The 24,203-nt window shown below is 46.2% G+C and overlaps 1 protein-coding gene across 1 annotated transcript in view; it reads right to left on the reverse strand.

The window, feature by feature from the left end:
- LOC132584295 (chromosome-associated kinesin KIF4-like) overlaps positions 1-24,023 on the reverse strand; it is a 62,785-nt gene extending 38,762 nt beyond the window's left edge. The window contains exons 1-15 of the mRNA XM_060256145.1: positions 23,889-24,023; positions 20,675-20,814; positions 19,675-19,789; positions 16,830-17,020; positions 15,066-15,158; positions 12,171-12,337; positions 11,784-11,878; positions 8,778-8,897; positions 7,083-7,258; positions 5,544-5,605; positions 4,658-4,790; positions 3,285-3,343; positions 2,058-2,163; positions 401-457; positions 131-316 (exon numbers count right to left, since the gene is read on the reverse strand). Coding sequence (XP_060112128.1) covers positions 131-316; positions 401-457; positions 2,058-2,163; positions 3,285-3,343; positions 4,658-4,790; positions 5,544-5,605; positions 7,083-7,258; positions 8,778-8,897; positions 11,784-11,878; positions 12,171-12,337; positions 15,066-15,158; positions 16,830-17,020; positions 19,675-19,789; positions 20,675-20,797 — 1,683 coding nt within the window. The 5' untranslated portion in view covers positions 20,798-20,814; positions 23,889-24,023. The remainder of the gene's footprint in view (positions 1-130; positions 317-400; positions 458-2,057; positions 2,164-3,284; positions 3,344-4,657; positions 4,791-5,543; positions 5,606-7,082; positions 7,259-8,777; positions 8,898-11,783; positions 11,879-12,170; positions 12,338-15,065; positions 15,159-16,829; positions 17,021-19,674; positions 19,790-20,674; positions 20,815-23,888) is intronic.
- Positions 24,024-24,203: the final 180 nt, after the last annotated feature.

Consider the following 24,203-nt stretch of genomic DNA (forward strand, 5'->3'; position numbering starts at 1 on the left):
TCCCTACCTCCTAACTGTCCCTTTTCCCATTAAATGGAAGTCAACTGATTCCCCATGGTAGGCAACGCACCCGAGAGAGTAGTCCACACCGTGCATATCTGTACCCACTGTCTTGATCGGCACTCTTTACCTCGTATTGGCACTGAATGGGCTCCAGCTGGCTGTCGTTCTGAGTCATCTTCTTGGCCAGGGCTTCCTTCAGAGCCAGAGCTTTGTTAAGCTCCAGCAGCTCTTTGGACATCTGAGCCTGGTGGAGAGCGTGCCGAGTGGCGTATTCCTCCGACGAGCTCTGATCGCCCAGACTAGCTTCTGCGGGCTGGAAGAGACAAGGTCCAAGCATGAACGGAGAAGATGCCAACTGCGGGACAGAGAAGGCTGGCTAGTTTGGAGCTTTACTTACAGCCCCGGATTCCTGTCCAGACGTGTCCATTTCGCCATCGCAGGGAGGACTTTCTTTCTGCGGAAGAAACACACGTGTCAGGCCGGAGCCACGCCAAGGCCCGGGCACCCCACCGATACCCGTTTAACTCAAAAGCTCGTGCCCTCCCAACAAAACCTGCTTACAACTTAACACTGCTGCTTTAACTCCTCTGGACCTTCTCTTCCAGCCAGTTTTAGAGGTATCAGTACCAGATTCCAGCATGACTTATTACTCCAGACTTCCTGGCGAGCAGGCAGCTAGGTGTCACGGGGCCTTGCCATTTTGCTACTTCCGTATATGGGATATATTTTGCTGGCCTTGCTCGCTCCTTTGTATAAAGGACTGGTCGCCCCGAACGTGAACCAGTTCTGACGCTACGTCAGCTCTGGGACTATCCTCAATTAAAGGAGTGTTCCAGTGTGATCCGAAAACCGGCTTTCTTCGTGTTTTAACAATTTATTGATAACATATGGTTACAAATCTTAATTATAAATTTTCAGTGCTAACCCATATGGCATTTCAATCCCCCCCTCCCTCCAATGTTGACTTCCCCGAAGTTATAGATTCAAGTTCAATACTAAAGGTACTACCAACTGATCAGAGTTCAATATGTATATATTTTTTCTCATTAATGCTAAAAAATTGTCCCATGTCTTTTTACATTCCACTCTTTCTCCATATATCCTTTAAATATCTTCCACTCCTTTTTGAATATCTCTAAATCATAGTCTATTAGCGTTCTAGTTAGTTTGTCCATCTCACTCCATGATAAAACTTTCATAATCCAGTCCCATTTCTCTGGTATTTTTTCTTGTTTCCATAGCTGCGCATACAATGTCCTAGCAGCTGATAGCAAGTACCAAATTAGAGTCCTGTCTTCCTTTGGAAATTTTTCTAATTGTAATCCAAGCAAGAACGTCTCTGCAGTTTTCTTGAAGTCATAACCCAAAATTTTGGAGATTTCTTGTTGTATCATCTTCCAACACTCTTTTGCTTTTTCACAAGTCCACCACATATGAAAGAAAGAACCTTCATGTTTTTTACATTTCCAGTATCTATCCGACATCTTTTTACTCATCTTAGCCAGCTTTTTCAGAGTCATATACCACCTATACATCATCTTAAAACAGTTCTCTTTGATACTCTGACAAGTCAGCTCTGGGACTATCCTCAATTAAAGAAGTGTTCCAGTGTGATCCGAAAACCGGCTTTCTTGACAGATAGGACAGTAGCAATACAAGTCTGTGCCAGGACCGGTTCACTTTTGGGGTGACCAAGTCTTTATTACATTACCCTGGGCCGTTAAGCAGCCTGCCAAGAGTTCAGCGCAAAAGCCCGCATAAAAGCATTACAAATTAGTTCCTACCAACACCTTACTTTTTGCTAGACACTTCGCAGCTGAGCTGTCTTTGAGAAAAGATAACCGTAACCTTCAGGTACAGGTTCGCTCCCTTCTACAGACCTAAAACGAACACATGCAATTGTTGCAAAGGATACGGCACGGCTAAGGCGAGGCCAGCAAAACGCATCCCATATTCAGAAATAGCAAAATGGCGAGGCCCCTTGGCGCTAGGAGGATGCACCAGGCTGGAACGCGGCGGCAGAAACGCCTCCTCCCCCTTCTCCAGCCCCTCACCTGCAACCGGGCAATCGCTTGCTGCAGGCTGCAAATCAGCTCCACGTGCTGCTTCAGCTCATCGTCCTCCAGAGCCTCAAGCAGCTTCTGAAGATCCAGTTTCAGCCTGAAAGTTAAATGCGAGAATGCAGCAGAGATGTTCACCTCTGAGCTTTGACGGCTCACCTGCCCTCCCCCACCCCGAGCCACACGACATTTATTCCGTATTGCACTGTGGAGTTTCCATCCCGACGTCAACGAGCAGCATAACAAGTCAAGTGGCGTTTGGCCAGGGAATAACGATATCAGAAGGGCCCTGTTGGCTCAGAGCAATGAGGGTCTATCTAGTCCAGCATCCCGTCTCACAGAATGGCCGACCAATTTCTTTGGAGGGCTGACAGCAGAGTACAGAAGTCGAGGCCTTCCCCTTGATGTTAAGGACAAAAGAAGAGTCCTGCTGGATCAGATCAGCGGTCCATCTAGTTTAGGATCCCATCTCACGCAGTGGCCGAGCACTTCTTCTGGGAGTCCAGCAACAGGGCATCGAGGTTAAGATCCTCCTCAGTGTTGCCTCTTGGCGCTGGGATTCAGAAGTTTACTGTAGAGGTTTCCCTTTAGCAGGTTCCCCTTTAGTAATCATGACTAGTATCCACCGACAGATCTGTCCTCCACGAATCGGTCTAATCCCCTTTTAAAGCGGTCTACGCCCGTGGCCATCACTACATCCTCCGGCAGCAAAGTCCACATTCTAATCTCTCATTGTGTAAAGAAGCCTTTTGCCTGTCCTGGTCGCATTTTTGCTCTGAAGGCTCACCTCTGAAGGAGTTCAGAGCCACATGGGGCCTTGGTCTCTCCATTCCCAGACCTAGCCAAGACCGATTTCCTCACTGGCTTTATGCCGCTCTCACGCTCCTCTTCTCTGCGGGGCTTCCCTCAGATTTCACATTATCTGCCCCGGGGCTGCAAGAAGCTTCGGCTTTTTCGTGCGGCAAAGAGAAACTGGTTTTTAGAGGATCTCGTTTGCTGCGCGAAAGAGGCAGAGAGAGTTGCAGCCCCGGGGGCAGATGGTGTGAAATCCAACGGAAGCCCCACCCCCACCCCCGAGGAGAGGAGAGCGGCATAAGGCTAATGGGAAATCGGTCCAGCTTTGCGTCAGCTGCTCTACAATCGAAAGAATTACAGGGATATGAAGCTCCGCACCATTCTGAGCACATGGGATGGGGGGGGAGGGAGAGATGGGGGACTTACGCCTCGTGCTGCTGCAGCTCCTCCAGCTTCACGTTGATCTTCTCGTTCTGCTGCTCTGTCTACAGAAAAAGAAAGCAGGTTATGAACCGACATCTCGCTTAAGTCACATGCTAGCTGGACGAGGTGCCAACATCAGGGCCACGGTGCGTAGGAAGCGATGCTGGATTGGGACCCAAGAGACCGTGGGCCAGCCTTCAGGGTACAGTACCAAAGGTTTACAAAGGACTAAGCTCTCTGTTGGATGGCCTTTCTAGACCAAGGCAAAGAGGCCAACGGTAAAGGAGCAGTGAGTCAGTGTGGTGAACATATGAACATAGGAAGCTGCCTTCTACAGAATCAGACCCTGGGCCCATCAAAGTCAGTCTTGTCTACTCAGACTGGCAGCGGCTCTCCAGGGTCTCAGACTAAGGTTTTTCACACCTATTTGCCTGGACCCTGGTGTAGTGGTTAGGGTGTTGTGCTAGGACCTGAGAGACCCAGGCTCGAATTCCTACCAGTCAAGCACTGTCAGCCTAGCCCACCTCACAAGGTTACCTAGACCAATTCCGCAGAGCCTGCAAGACCATCCTCTTTAGGCAGGCCTTCGCAGGCTGCTGACAAAGGATGGCCGAATTGATGATCCACCAAAGTGACCCTATTCAGTGACCTTTGCCATTATGCGCCAGGAACATCATTGTTGCTGTTAAATTATGTAAATTGGAATGATTTTTAGGATACTTTCGATCTTAAACCATTGCATAACTTTTAATTTTGTTTTAAAGATTAATGTATAATTTTATTTGAATATGTTGTTAGCCGCCCTGAGCCTGCCCAGGCAGGGAGGGCGGGATATAAATAAAATTTATTATTATTATTATTATTATTATTGTGAGGATAAAAGGAAGAAGAGACTGGATTTATACCCCAACCTTCATTATCCAAAGGAGTCTCAGAGCGGCTTACAATCTCCTTTCCCTTTCCCTCTCCACAAATGTGAGGCGGGGGGGAGCTGAGAAAGCTCTCCCATAACTCCTCTTGTGCGGAAAAGCTCTGCAAAAGCTTGTGACTGACCCAAGGTCACACCAGCAGGTGCATGTGGAGGAGTGGTGAATCAAACCCGGTTCTCCCAGATTAGACTCCGCGCCCTTCACCACCACACCAAACTGGAGGAGACGAGATGGATGTAAGCCATTTTGAGTCCCTGCTGGGGAGAAAGGTGGTGCCGACGTGCAGTAAATGAATAAAAATAAAGCACCAACCTAGCAACACAGAAAATCCAGCTACAAAGTATAGCGTTATTCTCCTTCTGCGTGTGCAGAACCCTGGCTGCTAAAGGGGAGGAGGGAGGGAGGAGGGGGGGAGGGAGGGAGGGAGGGAGGGAGGGAGAGCCCCACCATAATGATCCTCTCCAGCATCTGGGCGACCTGACCAGCAGCCTCGCTCAACCCCCGGCTCAGCTTCTCGTTCTCCTCCACCAGGGCCTGGTTCTTCTCCATCAGGGACTGCAGGTTTTCCGATGGCTCTCCACTGAAGTCAGACAAAAACAATTGTTAGGGGAAACCAGAAGAGACTGAGGTCCTGCGGTTAGGGAGAGGCGGGTCGATACAAAGAGGTCCGGATCCAGAGGTTCCATTCGAGTAACGGCGGAACCTTCCTGAAGCACAGGATCCAACTCAGAATCTTTAGAAGAGAAATGCGACTCTCACCTAAAGACATGCTAGAGACAGTCGCCGTACAGTGGTACAAAAATAGAACTTGTGAAGTACAGGATGTGCTAGCGCAGGGGCGGCCAAATCGTGGCTTGGGAGCCACGTGTGGCTCTTTCACGCATATCGTGCGGCTCTTGAAGCCCCCACCACCCCATCAGCCAGTTTGGAGAAGGCATTTGTCTCTTTAAAGCGCTTCAAGACAAGCCAGCCAGTGGCTTGGAGAATGCATTTAAAGTTAATTTCTTTCCAGCTTTCCCTCCCCCCCCTCCGCATTTATTTGCTTTCCTTCCTTCCATCCCGTGGCTCTAAAACATCGGATGTTCGTGTCTTGCGGTCGATGCTTATTCTGTGTGGCTCTTTCACACCTCCTGTGTTTGTCTTTCACACCTCCTACTGCCTAGTCGCTTTTAACTTTAGATGGCAGGGATGGAACCTGGAACCTTCTGCATGCCAAGCAGAGGCTCTTCCACTCAGCCATGACCCCCCCCCTCCACTGCTAAAAAGCAATCATTGCAACAAATCAAAGCCAATCCTATTTGGCCCTTAAGAGCCACTGATCGGGAGATCTTACCCAATAGACACCGGAAGTGTCCCACCATGAGCCTGCAGCAGTAAGACTTGAAGCTGTTGAACCTGCAAAGGAGCGGGTGGTTACCCTTCACATCCTATCGTGGACCGGGAGTTTGAAAAATACTTTATAGTACCTTTATTTGTATGAATTATTTGGATAATAATAAAATTATTTGCATAATAAAAAGCACAGCCAGTTTCAAGAGAGGATTGGATCAACATCTGGAGCAGAGGTCCCTCAGTGGCTATTGGCCAGAGGGTGTTGCTGGAACTCTATGTCTGGGGCAAGTGATGCTCTGTATTCTTGTGCTTGGGGAAGGGGCAGTGGAAGAGCTTCTAGCCCCACTGGTGGGCCTCTTGATGGCACTTGGGGGTTTTTTGACCACTGTGTGAAAGAGTGTTGGACTGGATGGGCCATTGGCCTGATTCAACATGGCTTCTCTTATGTTCTTACGTGACACAGAGTGTTGGACTGGATGGGCCACTGGCCTGATCCAACATGGCTTCTCTTATGTTCTTATGTGACACAGAATGTTGGACTGGATGGGCCACTGGCCTGATCCAACATGGCTTCTCTTATGTTCTTATGTGACACAGAGTGTTGGACTGGATAGGCCACTGGCCTGATCCAACATGCCTTCTCTTATGTTCTTATGTGACACAGAGTGTTGGACTGGATGGGCCACTGGCCTGATCCAACATGGCTTCTCTTATGTTCTTATGTGACACAGAATGTTGGACTGGATGGGCCACTGGCCTGATCCAACATGGCTTCTCTTATGTTCTTATGTGACACAGAGTGTTGGACTGGATGGGCCATTGGCCTGATCCAACATGGCTTCTCTTATGTTCTTATGTGACACAGAATGTTGGACTGGGTGGGCCATTGGCCTGATCCAACATGGCTTCTCTTCTGTTCTTATGTTATTGAAAAACACCTGGTGATGGGAACAAATGAAGTTTTCTGACTTCAAAGTAGACACACATGACGGATATGAATATCATGGTGATCTTCAAAGTAGGAATACAGGTGACAAATAATGTAACATATAAATAAACTGTGCTGGAGGAATGAGCAATGATTCACTACGGGTTAAGGATAAAAGTGGAAACTGGAGGTGTGTTGAATAATATCTGCAAAAGAATACTAACCATGTCATGAGTAGGAGCAGTTGGAAGAAAAGGTCATGGGTAAGAATCAAACATGGGGCTGGGATAAAAGGGAATGAAATGTCTGTTGTAAACTATGTAAAACAGAGATACAGATGAAGGACTTTGAATCTCTGCATTTGGAAGAGGCAGACTTTCCTTCTGTTTGAATAAAGCTTTGCTCAAGTGAAGTCTCTGGTCTGTGTATTTCGGCTGTGCTGGCCAGGCAAAAAAAGCCCTAGATTTGGCTAACACTGCCTGGCCACTGACACAATCGAGTGTTTGTGGAAAGTGGTTCACTAAGCATGGGAGGTAGTCACCAAAGCAGATCCTGCAGCCACACACTTCCCGAGGGACCCTCTTCTCTGCTCCCAGACACAGTGCTTTGTACCTGCAGTCTTAACTGGGTGATCTCGGCTGCCTGGGGATCGACATTCACGATGGGCTTATTCTTTATCTTCCTCGCCCGGTCGGCGTATCGAAGAGTGTTCAGAGTCTCTTCCATGTTGGAATCCGCTGGGCTAACGCAGGCGATCATGAGAGTGTGGCTGTTGCCTCCCAAGGAATCTTGAGGAGATGGAAACAAAAATTTATTCTTGAGACTTGTATCCTGTCCTACCCAACAAGCGAGTGGCTCACTACCAATGTTCCCTCTAAGCTGAGTTGGTGTGATCTAGCTCACAATTTTTTAGCCTCCAGCTCATACATTTTTGCATGAAATGGCCTTAGAGCAAACTAATTTATGCAGTAGCTCACAACTTTCCCTATGAAGAAAGGTTAAAACGCTCGGGGCTCTTTAGCTTGGAGAAATGTCGACTGCGGGGTGACGTGATAGAGGTTGACAAGATTATGCCTGGGATGGAGAAAGTAGAGAAAGTCCTTTTCTCCCTTTCTCACAATACAAGAACTCGTGGGCATTCTGTGAAACTGCTGAGCAGTCAGGTTAAAACGGATAAAAGGAAGTACGTCTTCACCCAAAGGGTGATTAACATGTGGAATTCACTGCCACAGGAGATGGTGGCGGCTACAAGCATATCCAGCTTTAAGAGGGGACTGGATAAAAATATGGAGCAGAGGTCCATCAGTGGCTATTAGCCACAGTGTGTATATATATATGTGTGTGTGTGTATGTATATATATATATTTTTTTGGCCACTGTGTGACACAGAGTGTTGGACTGGATGGGCCATTGGCCTGATCCAACATGGCTTCTCTTATGTGACACAGTGTTGGACTGGATGGGCCATAGGCCTGATCCAACAGGGCTTCTCTTATGTTTCTATGGTGGCAGCTGCAAGTACAGACAGCTTCAAGAAGGGATTGGATAAAAATATGGAGCAGAGGTCCATCAGTGGCTATTAGCCACAGTATATATGTGTGTGTGTGTGTGTATACATATGTGTGTATACGTATGTATGTATATATACACACACACACATATTGGCCACTGTGTGACACAGAGTGTTGGACTGGATGGGCCATTGGCCTGATCCAACATGGCTTCTCTTATGTTCTTATGTTAACTTTAATGCCAGCAATTCGCAAAGTAGAATTTTTGCTCACAAGACTCCACAGCTTAAAGCAGGGATGAACGGTAGCTCTACAGATGTTTTTTGCCTACAACTCCCATCAGCCCCAGCCGGAATGGCCAATGGCTGGGGCTGTTGGGAGTTGTAGGCAAAAAAACATCTGGAGAGCTACCGTTGGCCACCCCTGGCTTAAAGGGAACACTGCTTATGACATAGAGTCCAACAGTTAAGATCACACAGTCATTAACAAAACAGTTCATTAAAACATCAACTTGAACAATTAAAATGTAGTCAACTGTTTCCAAGTACAGCAAGTACTCTCATCTTCTTTCACTGTCTACTGGGCTCATGCCAGGGAGGCGGGGTGTGTTCTGCGTAACCAGATCACTGAATCCAGGCACCCGAGACGTAAATAGAGCCAGGGCCGCTTGAGAATTACCAGCATGGGCTCACAAAGCAAAAAGAAAGCCTTTGGGTTTATTGCAACTGGAAAAAGGGGAAAGGTCTTCAGAGGCACTCGATGACACTCTGCCCCGTAACTCGCACTCCACTCCTACCTTGCAAGAGGCGTGTGAGCTTCGAGTCCCTATAAGGGACATAGTTGCCTCGCTTAGTCTCGTCCCCGAGAGCACTGATGACATTTCCCAGGCAGAGGAGGCCTTTGTTAATGTTGATTCCTGCAAGCGAAAACAAAACCGTGACCTCTCAAACAAGACTTCTTGGCTTCCCACCAACAAGGCGGGGGGGGGGGGCGCGGGGGGAGCACCTTGAAAAGAAGCACAAGTGAGAACTCCCAAGAGTGTTTAATAGATCCAAGCGGGCAGCCGCGTTGGTCTGAAGCAGTTGAACAAAGCAGGAGTCAAGTTGCGCCATTAAGACCAACCGACCAACCCATTTTTATTTGGAACGTCAGCTTTCGTGTGCTCTTAAGCACACTTCATCAGACGAGGAATCCAGCACAGGGAGCAAAGCCATACATAGCTGAGCAGAGCCACACAGAGCTGGTAGGCAGTGGTCCAGAATGCAACATGGCACAGATTTAAGAACCAATGACAGTGAAGTAAAATTATCTGGTAGGCAGTGGTTTAGAATGTAAAATGGTACAATGGCAGAATAGTAAAATTAACAAATTGAGCAAACCTTTGATCTGAGTAGCATGAGCACGCGAAAGCAACAAAACAGTAGTATGTCAAAATGTGAGATTGTCTGTCAATGACCATGGGAGATGGGTTCAATATATGTAATGGGATAAGCAACCAAAGTCCCTATTTGAGTGTGTCAAAACAGCTAAAAGAAATACATTGGCTAGTGATTTTCTTGTCCACCTAATTTACTTTTTAACATGTAAACATAATTCTAGTTTGCCATAGGAAAAGGGAATACAATAAAACAGTGAAAATGGGTAAAGCATATGTAATGAGATATACAGCCAATATCCCTATTTTGAGTATGTCAATACAAATAATTATACTGATACACAATTCTAAAGGAGAAACACATTGGAATTCTGTGGCTGTATAGCTATACTCACTGAGAGTGGGTTTAGCATCTGTAATGAGATAAAAAAGCCAATATCCCTGTTCAGTCCTGGGGAGGTGATTGTTCCAAGTTTCATAATAATTACATAATAATGTAAGCACTAATGGCAAGACCAGCCACAGCAAGGGCCTTAGATCAGAAATCAGGCACTGTTTCTTGTCGGTGGTCTTGTTCTTATGTTCAAAATTTCAGGAAATTAATCATGACTCAAATCCATGATATTACTCATGTACAAGTTCCTCTCCGAATGGAAGCTCTACTATTGAATCATTGGCAACCCTATATTAATAACTCAACTAAAATGGAGTTAATAGAAACTCTTTGTGCAGCAGCTAGGGCAGTTCTGGCAAGATATTGGAAAACTGATACAAAACCTACTCTCCTTGACTGGGTCCTGAAGGCACAGGAGTACTGTATTATGGATAAACTATTAGATTAAGAACATAAGAGAAGCCATGTTGGATCAGGCCAATGGCCCATCCAGTCCAACACTCTGTATCACACAGGGGCCAATATATATATATATACACACACACACACACACACACACTGATGGACCTCTGCTCCAGATGTTTATCCAATCCCCTCTTGAAGCTGGCTATGCTTGTGGCCGCCGCCACCTCCTGTGGCAGTGAATTCCACATGTTAATCACCCTTTGGGTGAAGAAGGACTTCCTTCTATCCGTTCCAACCTGACTGCTCAGCAATTTCATTGACCCAAGGTGAAAGACCCTTATACCTCAAAATTTGTGTCCATTTAGCTTCCATTCTTTAAATTTCTAGCTCATAACCAGAATTTGCATCAATCCTGGAAGCCATCAACATTATTTTCTTTCTTACATATTTAAAATCCTATAGGTGAAGTTTTGAAGTTGCCAGGTATTCTCTTTTATTTTTTCTGAATATTTTGATCCTATCTCTAAGTAGTTGTCTTCAATCCCTGGTTATTTCTAATTATATTTGACTTATTTATGTTTGTATATATGTATTCATGTCTGTTTCAATAAATATTGATTTTTATTTTTATTTTTTAAAGACACGGTTTCAACGACTTACCAGAATTCAAAAGCAGGGAAGAAGAGGTGGTTTTTATACCCCACTTTGCTCTCCTCTAAGGAGTTTCAAACTGGCTTACAACTGCACTCCCTTCCTCTCCCCACATCAGGCACCTTGTGCGACAGGCAAAGCTAAGAGACTTCTGGCCCAAGTTCACCCCGCTAGCTGCAGGTGGAGGAGGTTGGGAATTAAGCCCAGTTTCTCCAGATTAGAGTCCACCACTCTTAGTCACTACACCACACTATTGCCTCTTTGGATTGCTCCCCCTTGAAGAAGGAAAGGTATTGAATACCGCAAGAGATCACTGTCCCCGTCAAAGTGGCCACTGCATGAACACATGAAACTTATGGAGCAGAGGTCCACCTGTGGCTATTAGCCACTGTGGGTATAGATGCAACTCTCTGTGTGGGGTAGATGCTCTGTATTCTTGGTGCTTGGGGGGGGGCACAGTGGGAGGGCTTCTCGTGTCCTGGCCCCACTGATGGACCTCCTGATGGCACCTGGGTTTTTTGGCCACTGTGTGACACAGAGGGTTGGACTGGATGGGCCACTGGCCTGATCCAACACAGCTTCTCTTATGTTCTTATGTCTGGGGCAGTAATGCTCTGTATTCTTGGTGCTTGGTGGGGAGACAGTGGGAGGGCTTCTAGTGTTCTGGCCCCACTAGTGGACTTCCTGATGGCACCTGGGTTTTTTTTTTTGGCCACTGTGTGACACAGAGTGTTGGACTGGATGGGCCATTGGCCTGATCCAACACGGCTTCTCTTATGGTCCATCACTGGCAATACTGTCTACTCAAACTGGCAGCTGCACTCCAGTGTCTCAGGCAGAGGACTTACATATCACCTCCTGGAGATGCCGGGAACTGAACCTGGGACCTTCTGCAGGCCAAACAGAGGTTCGGCGACTGAGCCACGACCTCTCGAGGAGACAAGCCCACGTGGCCATCGAGCATTCGTTCTGCTTACCTTCCCTTAGCCGATCTCCTTCTGCTTTGGTTTTCTTTTGTCTTTCGGAGCCTGCCAAATCCACAAGGTGCAGCTTGGAATGGAAGCTGACATTCCTATCACAGATGGAGGAGAGATTTGCGCCCAAGGCAGCAAGCAGAGTTTGGAAGCAGATCAGCTGGGCTCCAAGGCCCACAATAATTTCCCACTTAACTTTTTAGATATTAAGAGAGAGCTCACACAACCCAGTTAACAGCTTGCAAAGCTCTGCCCTTCTCGCCTTTCTACTTTAAAAGGTTATACAGGACGTCCTCGCACAATTCCTCTAGTCTGCCACCCCGCTCGGAGTACTTCGGCTAAAAGCAGTGTTTAAAAAACTGTCTTCCGAGAGGGCAAGCCCTCACTTACGTGTCCTTCTTGTTCCTCTGCTCAACAGAAATGGTGAAGATGGCATGGGATCGAGACGACTGCGTGTTCATCGCTGTGGCAGCCACCGTTCGAGAATTGTTCCCCTGCTCCAAGCAGATGACTGTCTCTTGAGCACAAGTCACCACGTGTTCTGTCAGTCCCACAATCTAGATAAAGGTGGCAGAGGAAAAATAGGCTGCTTCATTCACTCTTCTTAGTTTCTTTTAAATACTGAACCATTAAATACTGCAGACAGGTCCAGGTGTTGGCCCGAAGCAAAAGAGCAAAGCCGGAGTCCGGCAGCACCTTAAAGACCAACAAAGTTTTATTCAGAGTGTAAGCTTTCGTGTGCTAAAAGCACACTTCATCAGACAATGAAACGGGGTACAGCGAGCAGAGTTACATATAGCTGGTGAGCAATGAACATATGAAGCTGCCTTATACTGAATCAGACCATCAAAGTCAGTATTGTCTTCTCAGACTGGCAGAGGCTCTCCAGGGTCTCAAGCTGAGGTTTTCCACACCAATTTGCCTGGACCCTTTTTTGGAGATGCTGGGGATTGAACCTGGGACCTTCTGCTTCCCAAGCAGATGCTCTACCACTGAGCCACCGTCCCTCCCTGTGATTATGCATGCAATGATAAAGCATGCAAAATAGTACCAAGTCAGAATCTAGGCCAAACCAGTATGGTGTAGATACCATTTGTTGTGTTCGACAACAACTAAGTCAATGAATGTGTCAGAACTGCAGAGTGTCACAGGCAATAAATGCAGAGTCTGTTGATTGCTCTATGGCTCAAGGCTGGGTTAAACTGAGAACATGTTTTTTTTTCTAAAAACCACTGTCCATCAGCTATATGTAAGTTCTGCTCACTGTACCGCATTTCATTGTCTGATGAAATGTGCATGCACGCGAAAGCTTACATTCTGAATAATACTTTGTTAGTCTTAAAGGTGCTACTCGACTCCTACTTTTTTCTAATAAATACTGCAGTGACAGTCATCGGCTGTAACTCTCAAAAGCTCATACCCCTGAAAATCTGGTTGGTCTTTGTAAGGTGCTAAGTGACTCAAATTGAGCTCTTTGACTGCAGTCCAACATGGCTCTGAATCCATCTCCAGAGTTCAGTTCCTCTGTGTCTTTGGTAAGAGGACTCTACTGAATTAGAAGAAGACGACTGCAGATTTATACCCCACCCTTCTCTCTGAATCAGAGACTCAGAGCGGCTTACAATCTCCTATATCTTCTCCCCCACAACAGACACCCTGTGAGGTGGGTGGGGCTGAGAGGCCTATCACAGCAGCTGCCCTTTCAAGGACAATTCCCGTGAGAGCTGTGGCTGACCCATTCCTGCAGGTGCAAGCGGAGTGGGGAATCAAACCAGATAAAGAGTCCGCGCACTTAACCGCTACACCAAACTGGCTTACAGTTCGATTCGATTCCAGTAGCACCCTGCAGACCAACAAGGTTTTCAGAGTAAGCTTTCAAGAGTCAAAGTATCCGACAAAGGGAGTTTTGACCCTTGAAATCTTGTACCCTGGAAATCTCGCTCATCTCTAAGGGGCTTCTGGACTTAGATTTGTTCCTCCACTGAGGAATAATACGGCTGCCCTCTGAAACCCCTGCAGATCGGCATCTGTTTGTTATGACATCAGAACAGAAGCCTGTGAAGAAGTGGCTGTTTTGAGACACAAGCGGAAGGCTGCCCATGCCACATTAGCTATTCAGCGTGCCAATAATGTAAGGATGGAGGAACAGAAACACAAATTAAGAGAAACCTAAGTTGCCCTTAGCTGCGCCTCTGTTCTCTCTCCTGGAGGCTGCTATTCTGAGTCAAGAGAAGATCTGAATCATTTTTGTCAGGAGAGGAGGTCTGTTTTATTGGATTCCCAAATGAAACACACCACTGCAAGCCAAGTTTTACCGGATTTCCCACCACTGCAAGTCGAGTTGAAGGCATCGCGATTACAAACCCAAGCAAAGCAAAAACACGTAAATGAAGCTGACTTATACTGAATCAGACCAAATCAGACCAGACTGAATCCATCAAAGTCAGTATTGTCTAACTACGACCCTCAGTGGCTTTCCAGGGTCTCAGGCAATGAAAAGTTTCACATCACCAACTGCAGGGCCGGATCTGGGGGGGGGGGGGGGGAGCGGGCACAGGGGGGGGGCTTGCCCCGGGCACTGACGGAGGGGGGGCCCCCAAATTGGATATGGAGTCCATTGTATTCTATGGGACCATAAGACAGAATGGCTCATAAGAGAGAGTCATTTTTTAATTTTGCCTCCCCTCAAAAAAAACATGTAGATCTGATCCTGACCAACTGCTTGGGTTTTTTTAACTGGAGATGCCTGGGATTGAACCTTCTGCATACCAGGTAGAGGCTCTGCACCACTGAGCCACAGCCCTTCTCCTTTAGTCTCCAGGGTCTCAGGCCAAGGTCTTTCCCATCACCTCCTGCCTGGTCCTTCTAAAGGGAGATGCTGTGGATTGAACATGGGACCTTCTGCATACCAGGCAGATGCTCTGCCACTGAGCCACAGCCCTTCTCCTTTAGTCTCCAGGGTCTCAGGCTGAGGTCTTTCCCATCACCTCCTTCCTGGTCCTTTAACTGGAGATGCTGGGGATCGAACCTGGGACCTTCTGCATGCCAAGCAGAGACTCTGCCACTGAGCCACAGCCCTTCTCCGTTAGTCTCCAGGGTCTCAGGCTGAGGTCTTTCCCATCACCTCCTGCCCTGTCCTTTAACTGGAGATGCTGGGGATCGAACCTGGGACCTTCTGCATGCCAAGCAGATGCTCTGCCACTGAGCCAAGGCCCCTTCGCAGCCACGCTTCTACAATCTGTTGTCAGCTTCTCCCTAAAATCCCACGCTAGTGCAGAAGCCCACCTTTATGCCTTCCTTGGGGTCTTCACGGATGCTGATTTGAGAAGAACGTTCTCTGGATGGGGCCAAGAGGTCCAAGATGTCTTCATTGTAGATCTAAAGAATTTTTTTTTAGAAAAGAAGCTCAGGTCTTGAAATCCAAGAGGGAACACAGGAGCAACGTGGAAAGGACATTGCAAGACTAACGTTCAGAGCAGAACAAAGCTTATTTATTTGGATTGCCAAAGATCTAGATCAGGGGTGTCAAACATGCAGTCTGGGAGCCGAGTCAGGCCCCCCAGAGGTCTCCTATGAGGCCCCCGAACTGGCTGTCACCTGCTTCCTTCTCCCTATATCTTGCTTCCTTTTGCATCACAGTTTGTTTTGCAAGGCTTGCTCAATTGCAAAGGAGCTGCAGAGCAAAACCTCTATTTTCTCCACTGGCTGAGGCTCCTCCCTTGTGGAGGAAGGGGGGAGGAATAGCTTGCTTTGCCAGGCTCTCTCAGTTGCACAGCAGAGTTACTGAGCCAAGCCTCTCTTCCTTCTATTGGCTAAGCTGCCCCCCAAGTCCCCTGGGGAAGGAAGGAAAGAGCCAGAGCTTCCTTTGCCCATTTCCCTGGATCGCATGGGAGAGATACAAAGAAAGCGCCTTTAAGACCAATGAGTACTAACATTTTAAGCATGCTTGAAGTTTTTTCAAAATATATATCTGTAATTGTGTTTGTCTGTGTCTTTTATAAAGTTTATATTTCTGCTACCTAATCTTAAATAGATAAGCGCATGGCCCGGCCCAACAAGGTCTCATTTGTGTCAGATTCGGCCATAACAAATGAGTTCGACACCCCTGATCTAGATGCTCCTGCCCTGGATCTTCTGGAAATCACAACTTTAGAAAAGGGAGAGAAAACTGTACCAAGAATGGTGAATGCTATCACAGTCAGCAGGAAGGAGGAGAAAACTGGAACTGTTGGGTGTTTGTGGTGACTGACCAAAGCGGAAAACATGCTAGTCCTTTTTCTGTACAGCGTCATGTTGGGGGCAAGGTTTGGGGAGAGAGCGCTAAATCTTTTAAAGAGGCAACTCAGAGGTACCTAAATCCCAGCCTCATCCAAGGTTAGAGATGTGAAGGCCCAGGAAAAAGCCAGAAAAATTCAGGGGGAAAAAAAGGTATTTTCGGTTTTTTTCCTGAAGTCTTTTTTTGGGGGGTTTTCCGAAAAATTGGAAAAATTGAAGAAAAAAAATTGAAAAAATGAAAAGAAAAGAAATCAATGACGGAACATTTTATTTTAACATGATGAATAAAATATTTTAAGACAAGGTGTTCAAACAGTAAACAGTTCAGGAGATCACTGCTCCATTTGTTACAATTATAAATAATTTTTAAAAAGTAAATTGTTTGTAATAATTGTTCGGATACACTATATTTTTAATAAGCTAGTTGTGATAATTTCATGCCAAGGAAAGTTGTCCATAGTCATATTTTATGTTCCTAAAGTAACAGAATGACTTTCAATCTGGAAAAGAAAAAAATGCTAATGTAGCATTTTTTTTTCAATGTTTCCAAAAATTTCCATTTAAAAAAAAAACAACAAACAAACGGGGAAAAAACTGGGATTTTTTTCAAAGCTTCAAAATGTCTGAAAATTTTACATCTCTAGCCTAGGCCCCAGCACTAAGGTTTCAGTCTTGGATTTCAAGAAGCGAGATAAGCAATGGCTTGGTGCGATACAGCGACGGACCTTAAAAATGACTTGAATGCTGAAAGCAAAAAAAAAAAATGGCTTCTACCTCTAAATAGGAGACTTTCAGAGAGAACTGCCATTCCGTCCTGTTTTCCATTTCTTGAAAGAGCAGCTTGATCACCCGGGGGATGACTCCTACTGTGGGATCGTTTCCCTGGTTGGCTGTGTACGCCCCTCCCATAGAATAGGTTTTCCCCGATCCCGTCTGCCCGTAAGCCAGAACTGTAGAGTTGTACCCTGTGAAATTAAGGCCAGGAGAAACCAAGAAGGGTCATTTGCACAAAATGGAATACCTTTCTTTACGTGAGCAAGAATACGGCTGAAGTCAAGGGTGATGTTTTACCCTTGTGCAACACATAAAATGTGTGCAACACATAAAACTCGGTATTTCAAAAAGTGGACAATATACTAAGGCCATGTATATGTTACTTAAAGGCCACCTTCTATAGGGAAAGAAATGCCTGAACCGCAGCAACACACCATAATTAGGAATGCCTCAAATAAATATAACTCAAAGCCCAGGGATGACGGCTGCCCTCCCAAAATAAATCTATTATCTAAAGAGTCAGCTGATTAGCCTCCAGATTAGCATTTGTAGGCCCTGACCTTTTCGCTCAGACATTCAGGTAACAGGTTCTCACATACAAGAATACGACTTTCAAGTGCACAGCTAAACACGTACACTTACAATGCAGGAACATCTTTTGTGCTAATTTAGCCCTGTTGACCCGTCAAACCCCAAAGAGTCCTGAGATGCCCAACTTTTATGCCTCCCCTTCAAATTGGGATACTTTCTCAGACCAAATAAGAAGGTATAGACCAGGGATGGCCAAACTTGCTCAACATCAAAGCCACACAGAATAAACATCAGATGTTTGAGAGCCACAAGGCGGGCAGGTGGGCGGAAGGAAATAGTGGGAGGGGAGGAAGAGAGGTGGAAAGAAAGCAACTTTAACTTTAAATGCATTCTCCAAGTCATCAGCTGGCTTGGCTTCAACAAGTGATTTAAAGAGACAAGTGCCTTCTCCAAGGCAGCCAATGGGCGCTTGGAGAGCCACACAATATATGCGAAAGAGCCACATGTGGCTCCTGAGCCACAGTTTGGCCACCCCTGGTATAGAGGGTGCAGCACTGGGTGGGCAGTTTGGGTTCCTCTTTGTGCTTTTTGTAGTGCTGTTTTTAATGCTATGAACCAGGTGGCAAGCGAGCTGCGACCCTTTTCCTTTATCCATTAAAAAAAAAAAAGGCTTCTGTGTGGAAAATGGGCATCCTAAGAATCACCCGTTAGTACCAGAACTCTAGCACTTGACTTGAGGCTGCTCTTTTGGTTATGACTTTGCAACAGCCGCACTATGATCCAGGCTCCTAAACACACAACCGCTTTCCCAGTGTAGGGATTCAGTTTTAACAGCAGAGAATTTAAACTGTGCCACAGATTGTAATTCATGCAAGCTTGTTAGTGTTATCAGACAAACATGCTAGTTTGAGAGATATTTGCGCAGGCGTTATTTGTGGTCACGCTGACCAGACACTGATAATTAATTGGCTGATGTTCGTGGAATGTTATGATGTCATGAAAATAATAAATGGAGGTGCTGGAGGGGGCAGGAAGGTAGTAGACAAAGAACTTTTCCTTATTTATTTATTTTATTTATTTGGGATTTATATCCCGCCCTTCCCACAAGTGGCTCAGGGCGGGATATAAAGATCTAAAAGCACCTTGAAACTTCCAGACGTCTCCCAGAGTTTTCTGTTGCCTTCTAAATCTTTCTTTCTACACCTGATGTTAGAGCTGGATTCTCTAGCACCCAGCATATTCTTTTTAATTAAAGCTCACAAAGAGTTCAATTCACCCCCCCATACACACACTGGAAAGGATCCGTTTTGCCCATCCTGGCCAGAGCAGGGCCCTTTGGGGCTTCACAAGAGCAGATTAATATTCACCACACAAGATTCTGGGTGCAAACAATACAATAATGACTAACAACGGCAACAGACCACATTGTCCACTCACCCTTCCCCCGTCTTTTCTCCCCCTTAATACAGTGGACAAAAAATATACCCGGGTTAAAAAAAAGGTTGCAAGGCTATCAAAAGAAGCCACCCGATAGGCAAGGAAAAAAGAACCAGAAGCAGAGCATAGAAAAGCAAACACAGAAAAGAAACACACAGAGTACAACAGAAGAATGGAGTGGGAAGAACAAAGCAGCAAAGCAGAAGAAAACTTCAGAAACATACCCAGTTAGTACTGAAGAGCCTTACAGTACAAAGCAAAGGTGTTCAGAAGGTCCTGGCAACTGTGTTATGTTTAACTTTGCACAACAGACCAGCATATCACTAACACAAAGGTCTAGCGATGGGAGTTACAATACCGTGAGGGACAAGAGAACTCAGAGACATTCAATGACATTGCTGAGCAGTCGGGTTAGAACTGATAAAAGGAAGACCTTCTTCCCCCATAGGGTGATTAACACGTGGAATTCACTGCCACAGGTGGTAGCGGCTACAAGCATAGACAGCTTCAAGAGGAGATTGGATAAACATCTGGAGCAGAGGTCCATCAGTGACTATTAGCCACAAGGTATTGTTGGAATTCTCTGTCTGGGGCAGTGAAGCTCTGTATTCTTGGTGCTGGGGGGGCCACAGTGGGAGGGCTTCTAGTGTCCTGGTCCCAATGATGGACCTCCAGATGGCGCCTGGTCTTTTTGGCCACTGTTTGACACAGAGTGTTGGACTGGATGGGCCATTGGCCTGATCCAACACGGCTTCTCTTATGTTCTTATGTTTTTAGACACAAGCAAACAGAGGCAACATTTTGCCTTCGTGACACTAGTCCTTATGAAGACAACACCGCCCCCCACAGCATAATCTTGACAAGCACGCTCTCTCACCTTTAAAAATGCCTTTAATGAGGGGTGCAACGCAAGTATTGAATATTTCCTCTTGTTCAGCAAATGGATCAAAAACATAGTCGTAGGTAAAAGGTTTGTCATTACCCAAAATGACCTGTAAGGAGGAAGAGGAGAGAGTGGAGGTTATGCTGTTGTCTTTTCAAAACTCCCTTCTGTGGAATGACAGGGCTTGCCTGAAGGACACTCCAGTTACCTCCAATTACCCTCATGGGAGGAGTTTTTTGTCTTATCCATGTCCTCCTCCAGCTCTCCCCACCACCCCGCTTTGGTCTGCTCATTACACTCCCCTCTGTTCTCTCTGGCTCTTCGATTTGGGGCAAAGTGCCAGCCCTCTGGTTGCAAAAATTGCTCTTGATAGCCCCTGCACTTTCCACCCATCCTTCCTAGCAATGTTCGGGTCTCACGGAAGCTCTATTACCCAAGGTGCACTCGTCTACTGCTTTGTTCTATTGCTTCAGACCAATACAGCTGCCTACTGGGACCGCTGTGAGAGCATCTGACTGGATTTCTGCCCTCCCCCTAACTGCTACTGGTTCTGCAGCAGCCCAGGCTAAACTAGGTGCTAAGACCCAGCAGATTCTCCACTGCCTCTGGGAAGCTCGGTCCCATTCACCAACAAGGCTACAGAGCTGATTACAGGTGCCTATTTAGGACACAGCATTGGCACTGTCAATGGCAGCATGAGCCTCCTATAACCCCAAGACCAGCGCCTTTTTTTGAGCAGGAACACACAGGAAGGCAGTTCCAGCTGGCTTGGGAGTCCGAGGGTGTGGCCTAATATGCAAATGAGCTTCTGCTGGGCTTCTTCTACAAAAAAAGCCCTGTGTGAAACAGTGGTGATATCAGGGTGTGTGGCCTACTATACAAATGAGTTCCTGTTGGGCTTTTTCTACAAAAAAGTAAGAAAAAAGCCCTGACCAAAGCTATTTCTGGTAAGTTAATGTACATCAAAACACTCGAGATGCCCGTCCGTCTTCACCTGAGGCACTCCCGGGACGAAAGACAAGCACATTTGGCAGCCCTCTCCAATTTCCTTAGGAACCAGAGGGCGGCATCTGAGAGCCACCCTCACGGGGATCACCTTGACCTCTTCTCTTGACATCCTGCTTGATGGCCCGCCTTAAAGAAACCGGAGAGGACAAAAACGTCATTTCACAGGAAGCACACCAGTGGAAGGAACTGCCGCTAAAGCCGACACAGCCTTCGAGTTGGAAGCCCCTTTCTCTTGGCAATGTCAGCGAAGAAGATCTCAGACCTGAGAAGGACCAGCCGTGTCGTGGAGACACATGAAGCTATCGATCCATCAAACCTTCATTCCATCAAATTCAGCGTCGTGTGCTTACGCTGGCGGCTCTCCAGGGTCTCCGGCTGAGGTGTTGCACATCACCTCCTACCTCATCCTTTAAACCGGAAAAGCCGGAGGCTGAACCTGAGACCTTCTGCAGAACAACTTCCTTTGAGCCTTGTCTCTGCCCTGAAACTCCAGAGATCTTCTCCATGAGGCTTCTAATCCCAGCCTCATGCCTGTACTCAGGCCCCACTAAACTCCTCTCCCCAGGAACATATTTATTGACTTTTCACTACAACTCCTCCTGATTAGCCTTACTTATAATGAGATAATTTTGGCCTGAACACCAGCCTAAGACATTTTTTAAAAAAATGTCTCAGCCTCGGCTCTGTAATTCCGTCCGGAAATATCACTTCTTAGACATTACCTCTTATTACCCCATTGACTGACATGGCATAATCCACCTGCGGTGTCAGCAAGACAAAGGCAGACTAGAAGTAACATTAATGCTTTTACGTGCAGCACCCTAATCTGGTAGAAAAGCAGCGCAGAAAAAATGTTTTAAATAAATAAACATGATGTTTAAAATAATACACGCGCATATATATACACACACAAACACAATACCATGAAATTTAAGTAAAGATCTATTAAAATACTACTGATTTTATCTTAACTGTTGTTAATTATGTTTACTTATAATCTCTGTAATAAATAATCTAATAAATAGCCATTTATAACATCCTCATTTGCATGTGTAACTTGTACAATATTTTATCTACTACATGAAGATATACAGTTTTTACAGTCCTGTCACAATTGGTTACTATCAGATGTGGAAATGCGTTGGCTGAAATATATTATTATTCAGAAATAACATACTGAGGTTTAAAAATAAAGGTTGTACGAATCATGAAGAAAAGTATAAAATGTATTCATTTAAAACTAAGGCCTATTATAATATTTAAATCTCTTTCCCATTCCCCACATGACTTGGCTATATAATGGAAAGGAAAATTCCGGTGAAAATTTTACACCCTCTAACTTGGCAATTGGCCTTAATGTCTTTGTCGGTTAAGAATAATAATGGTTCAGATAGCTTCAAGGTCCCTCGGCGCCTAGCTCTGAATATCACTATGCGGAGAAGGAGTAAAAAGTTTGAAATGCAAGATTAGAAGCAAGTTCTTGTTCACATAAAGAAAGATAGACCATAGACTGGAATGTGAAAAAAAGATATAAACCAAACTTAATACCAACAAAATACTGACTTTGGAGTAAAAACACCTTTATCATTACAAGGGTCAGCAAAGTATTAGGTCACACCTTAAATTAATAATAAAATGTTAATTTTAGAGAACATCCCCGTTTTGATTACCCAACAGCATTAGGCCAGGTCAAAAAGGGGTTTTCACCTGTAAAGCCAATAATGTATGCTCTGTATAATTTTTCTGTTTATGTCATAAAAGGTACACAATCCGTGGACAACGTTTGTAACCCTTGAAGAACTTTTTAAGCTGGTGAAAGCTTTCACCTTCTGTATCCAATTCTCTTCCTTTTTATTCAATAAAAATCTGAGTTTTCCACCTCACAGAATCTCAAGGTGCGTTCCTCATTTTACGCCAGGGAGGCACACCCATCCATGGGTTTGCAGAACACAGATAACAGGGCGGGTTCTCTGGAGGGAGGACAGAAGCCCCTCCTCCAAATAAATAAACAAACAAGACATCAAGCACTTTGAATATCCAAGACGTTCCAACTGGGGGGTGGCCCAACTTTGTTAATGCAAGAACCGCATAGACTAAATGGCTGATGGTTGAGAGCTGTAAGACATGATCATCAGATGTTTGAAAGCTGCAGGACGCAAACATCAGATGTTTGAGAGCCGCAAGACATGAACGTCAGATGTGTGACAGCAGCAAGGAAATAGATGGGAGGGAGAGATGGAAAGAAAGCAACTTTAACTTTACATGCATTCCCCCAAGCCCAACTGGCTAGATTGGCTTGGAGAAGAGATTGAAAGAGAGAAGTGAACATATGAAGCTGCCTTATACTGAATCAGACCCTCGGTCCATCAAAGTCAATATTGTCTACTCAGACTGGCAGCGGCTCTCCAGGGTCTCAAGCTAAGGTTTTTCATACCTATTTGCCTGGACCCTTTTAGTTGGAGATGCCAGGGATTGAACCTGGGACCTTCTGCTTACCAAGCAGATGCTCTACCACTGAGCCACCGTCCCTCCCTAAGTGCCAGCTGACAGGGTAGTGGGGGCTTCAAGAGCCACACAAGACGTGTGAAAGACCCACATGTGGCTCCTGAGCCACAGCTGGCCACCCCTGTTTTAACTGAGCCATCATTCGTTTCCTTTTACCTTTTTAAAATCCAAAATGTTTTATTTAAATATTAACCATGCATATAAAATATTCTCCACGTACTGAGTAGTCCCATACAATCGTGAGATGTCAAAAGATTTAAGATCAAACTAGACTAGTGCTGTCACCTTACCACTGAGGTTATTAATATTAAGCATGTGCATGGGATAAGGCTTTGTCGAGCCAAAACACACACACACTCACATCCACAATAAAACAAAAAAAAGAGGGTGGGGGGGAGAGAGCAAGTAAGGTTAGTGCAATGCTATTCAAGATAGAAATTCTGCAGTAGGCGTAGAGTAGGAGTGGGGATATTTATTAATATTTCCAGAACCTTAAATGTCTTCCTGTCCCCCCCACCCCCATCAGTACTTAAAGCCCAGCCGCCCAGCTCAGCCCAAAGCCAAGAGTCCCACAATGCAACGCGGCAGGGGGGCCACTCCATAGAGACCTTGCCCTCCCTCTCCCCGCTGGCCCTTCAGCCCCCTTCCCTATTCAAAGGGGGCTCTGGACACTCCCCGCCACCGGTTCTCCTCACCCCGTCCGGGAGCCGCCAGTCCCGCGCCCGGCCCTCGCTCCGTCTCCCCTCCCGCCTTCAGCCGCTCGTCTTCAACTCCCAACGTTCAAACACGGCGCGCTCATCCGGGGAACTCGGCGACGCCACGCCCACGAAGGGGAGGGAGGGGAAAAAGAGAGAAAGACTGCGGGGGTGACGTCAGGTGCCCGCCGGAAGGATCCGGCGAATCGACGGGACTCTGAGTGTCATGTGATCCGCGTCTCTCTGAGGGGAAAGGGATGGGGCGGAGAAAGAGGGCCGTTACCTTGGCAACCAGGGGAAGAGGCCTTGTTTTAG

This window comes from Heteronotia binoei, chromosome 15, assembly GCF_032191835.1.
Source record: "Heteronotia binoei isolate CCM8104 ecotype False Entrance Well chromosome 15, APGP_CSIRO_Hbin_v1, whole genome shotgun sequence".
In the NCBI taxonomy this organism is placed as follows: Eukaryota; Metazoa; Chordata; class Lepidosauria; order Squamata; family Gekkonidae; genus Heteronotia; species Heteronotia binoei.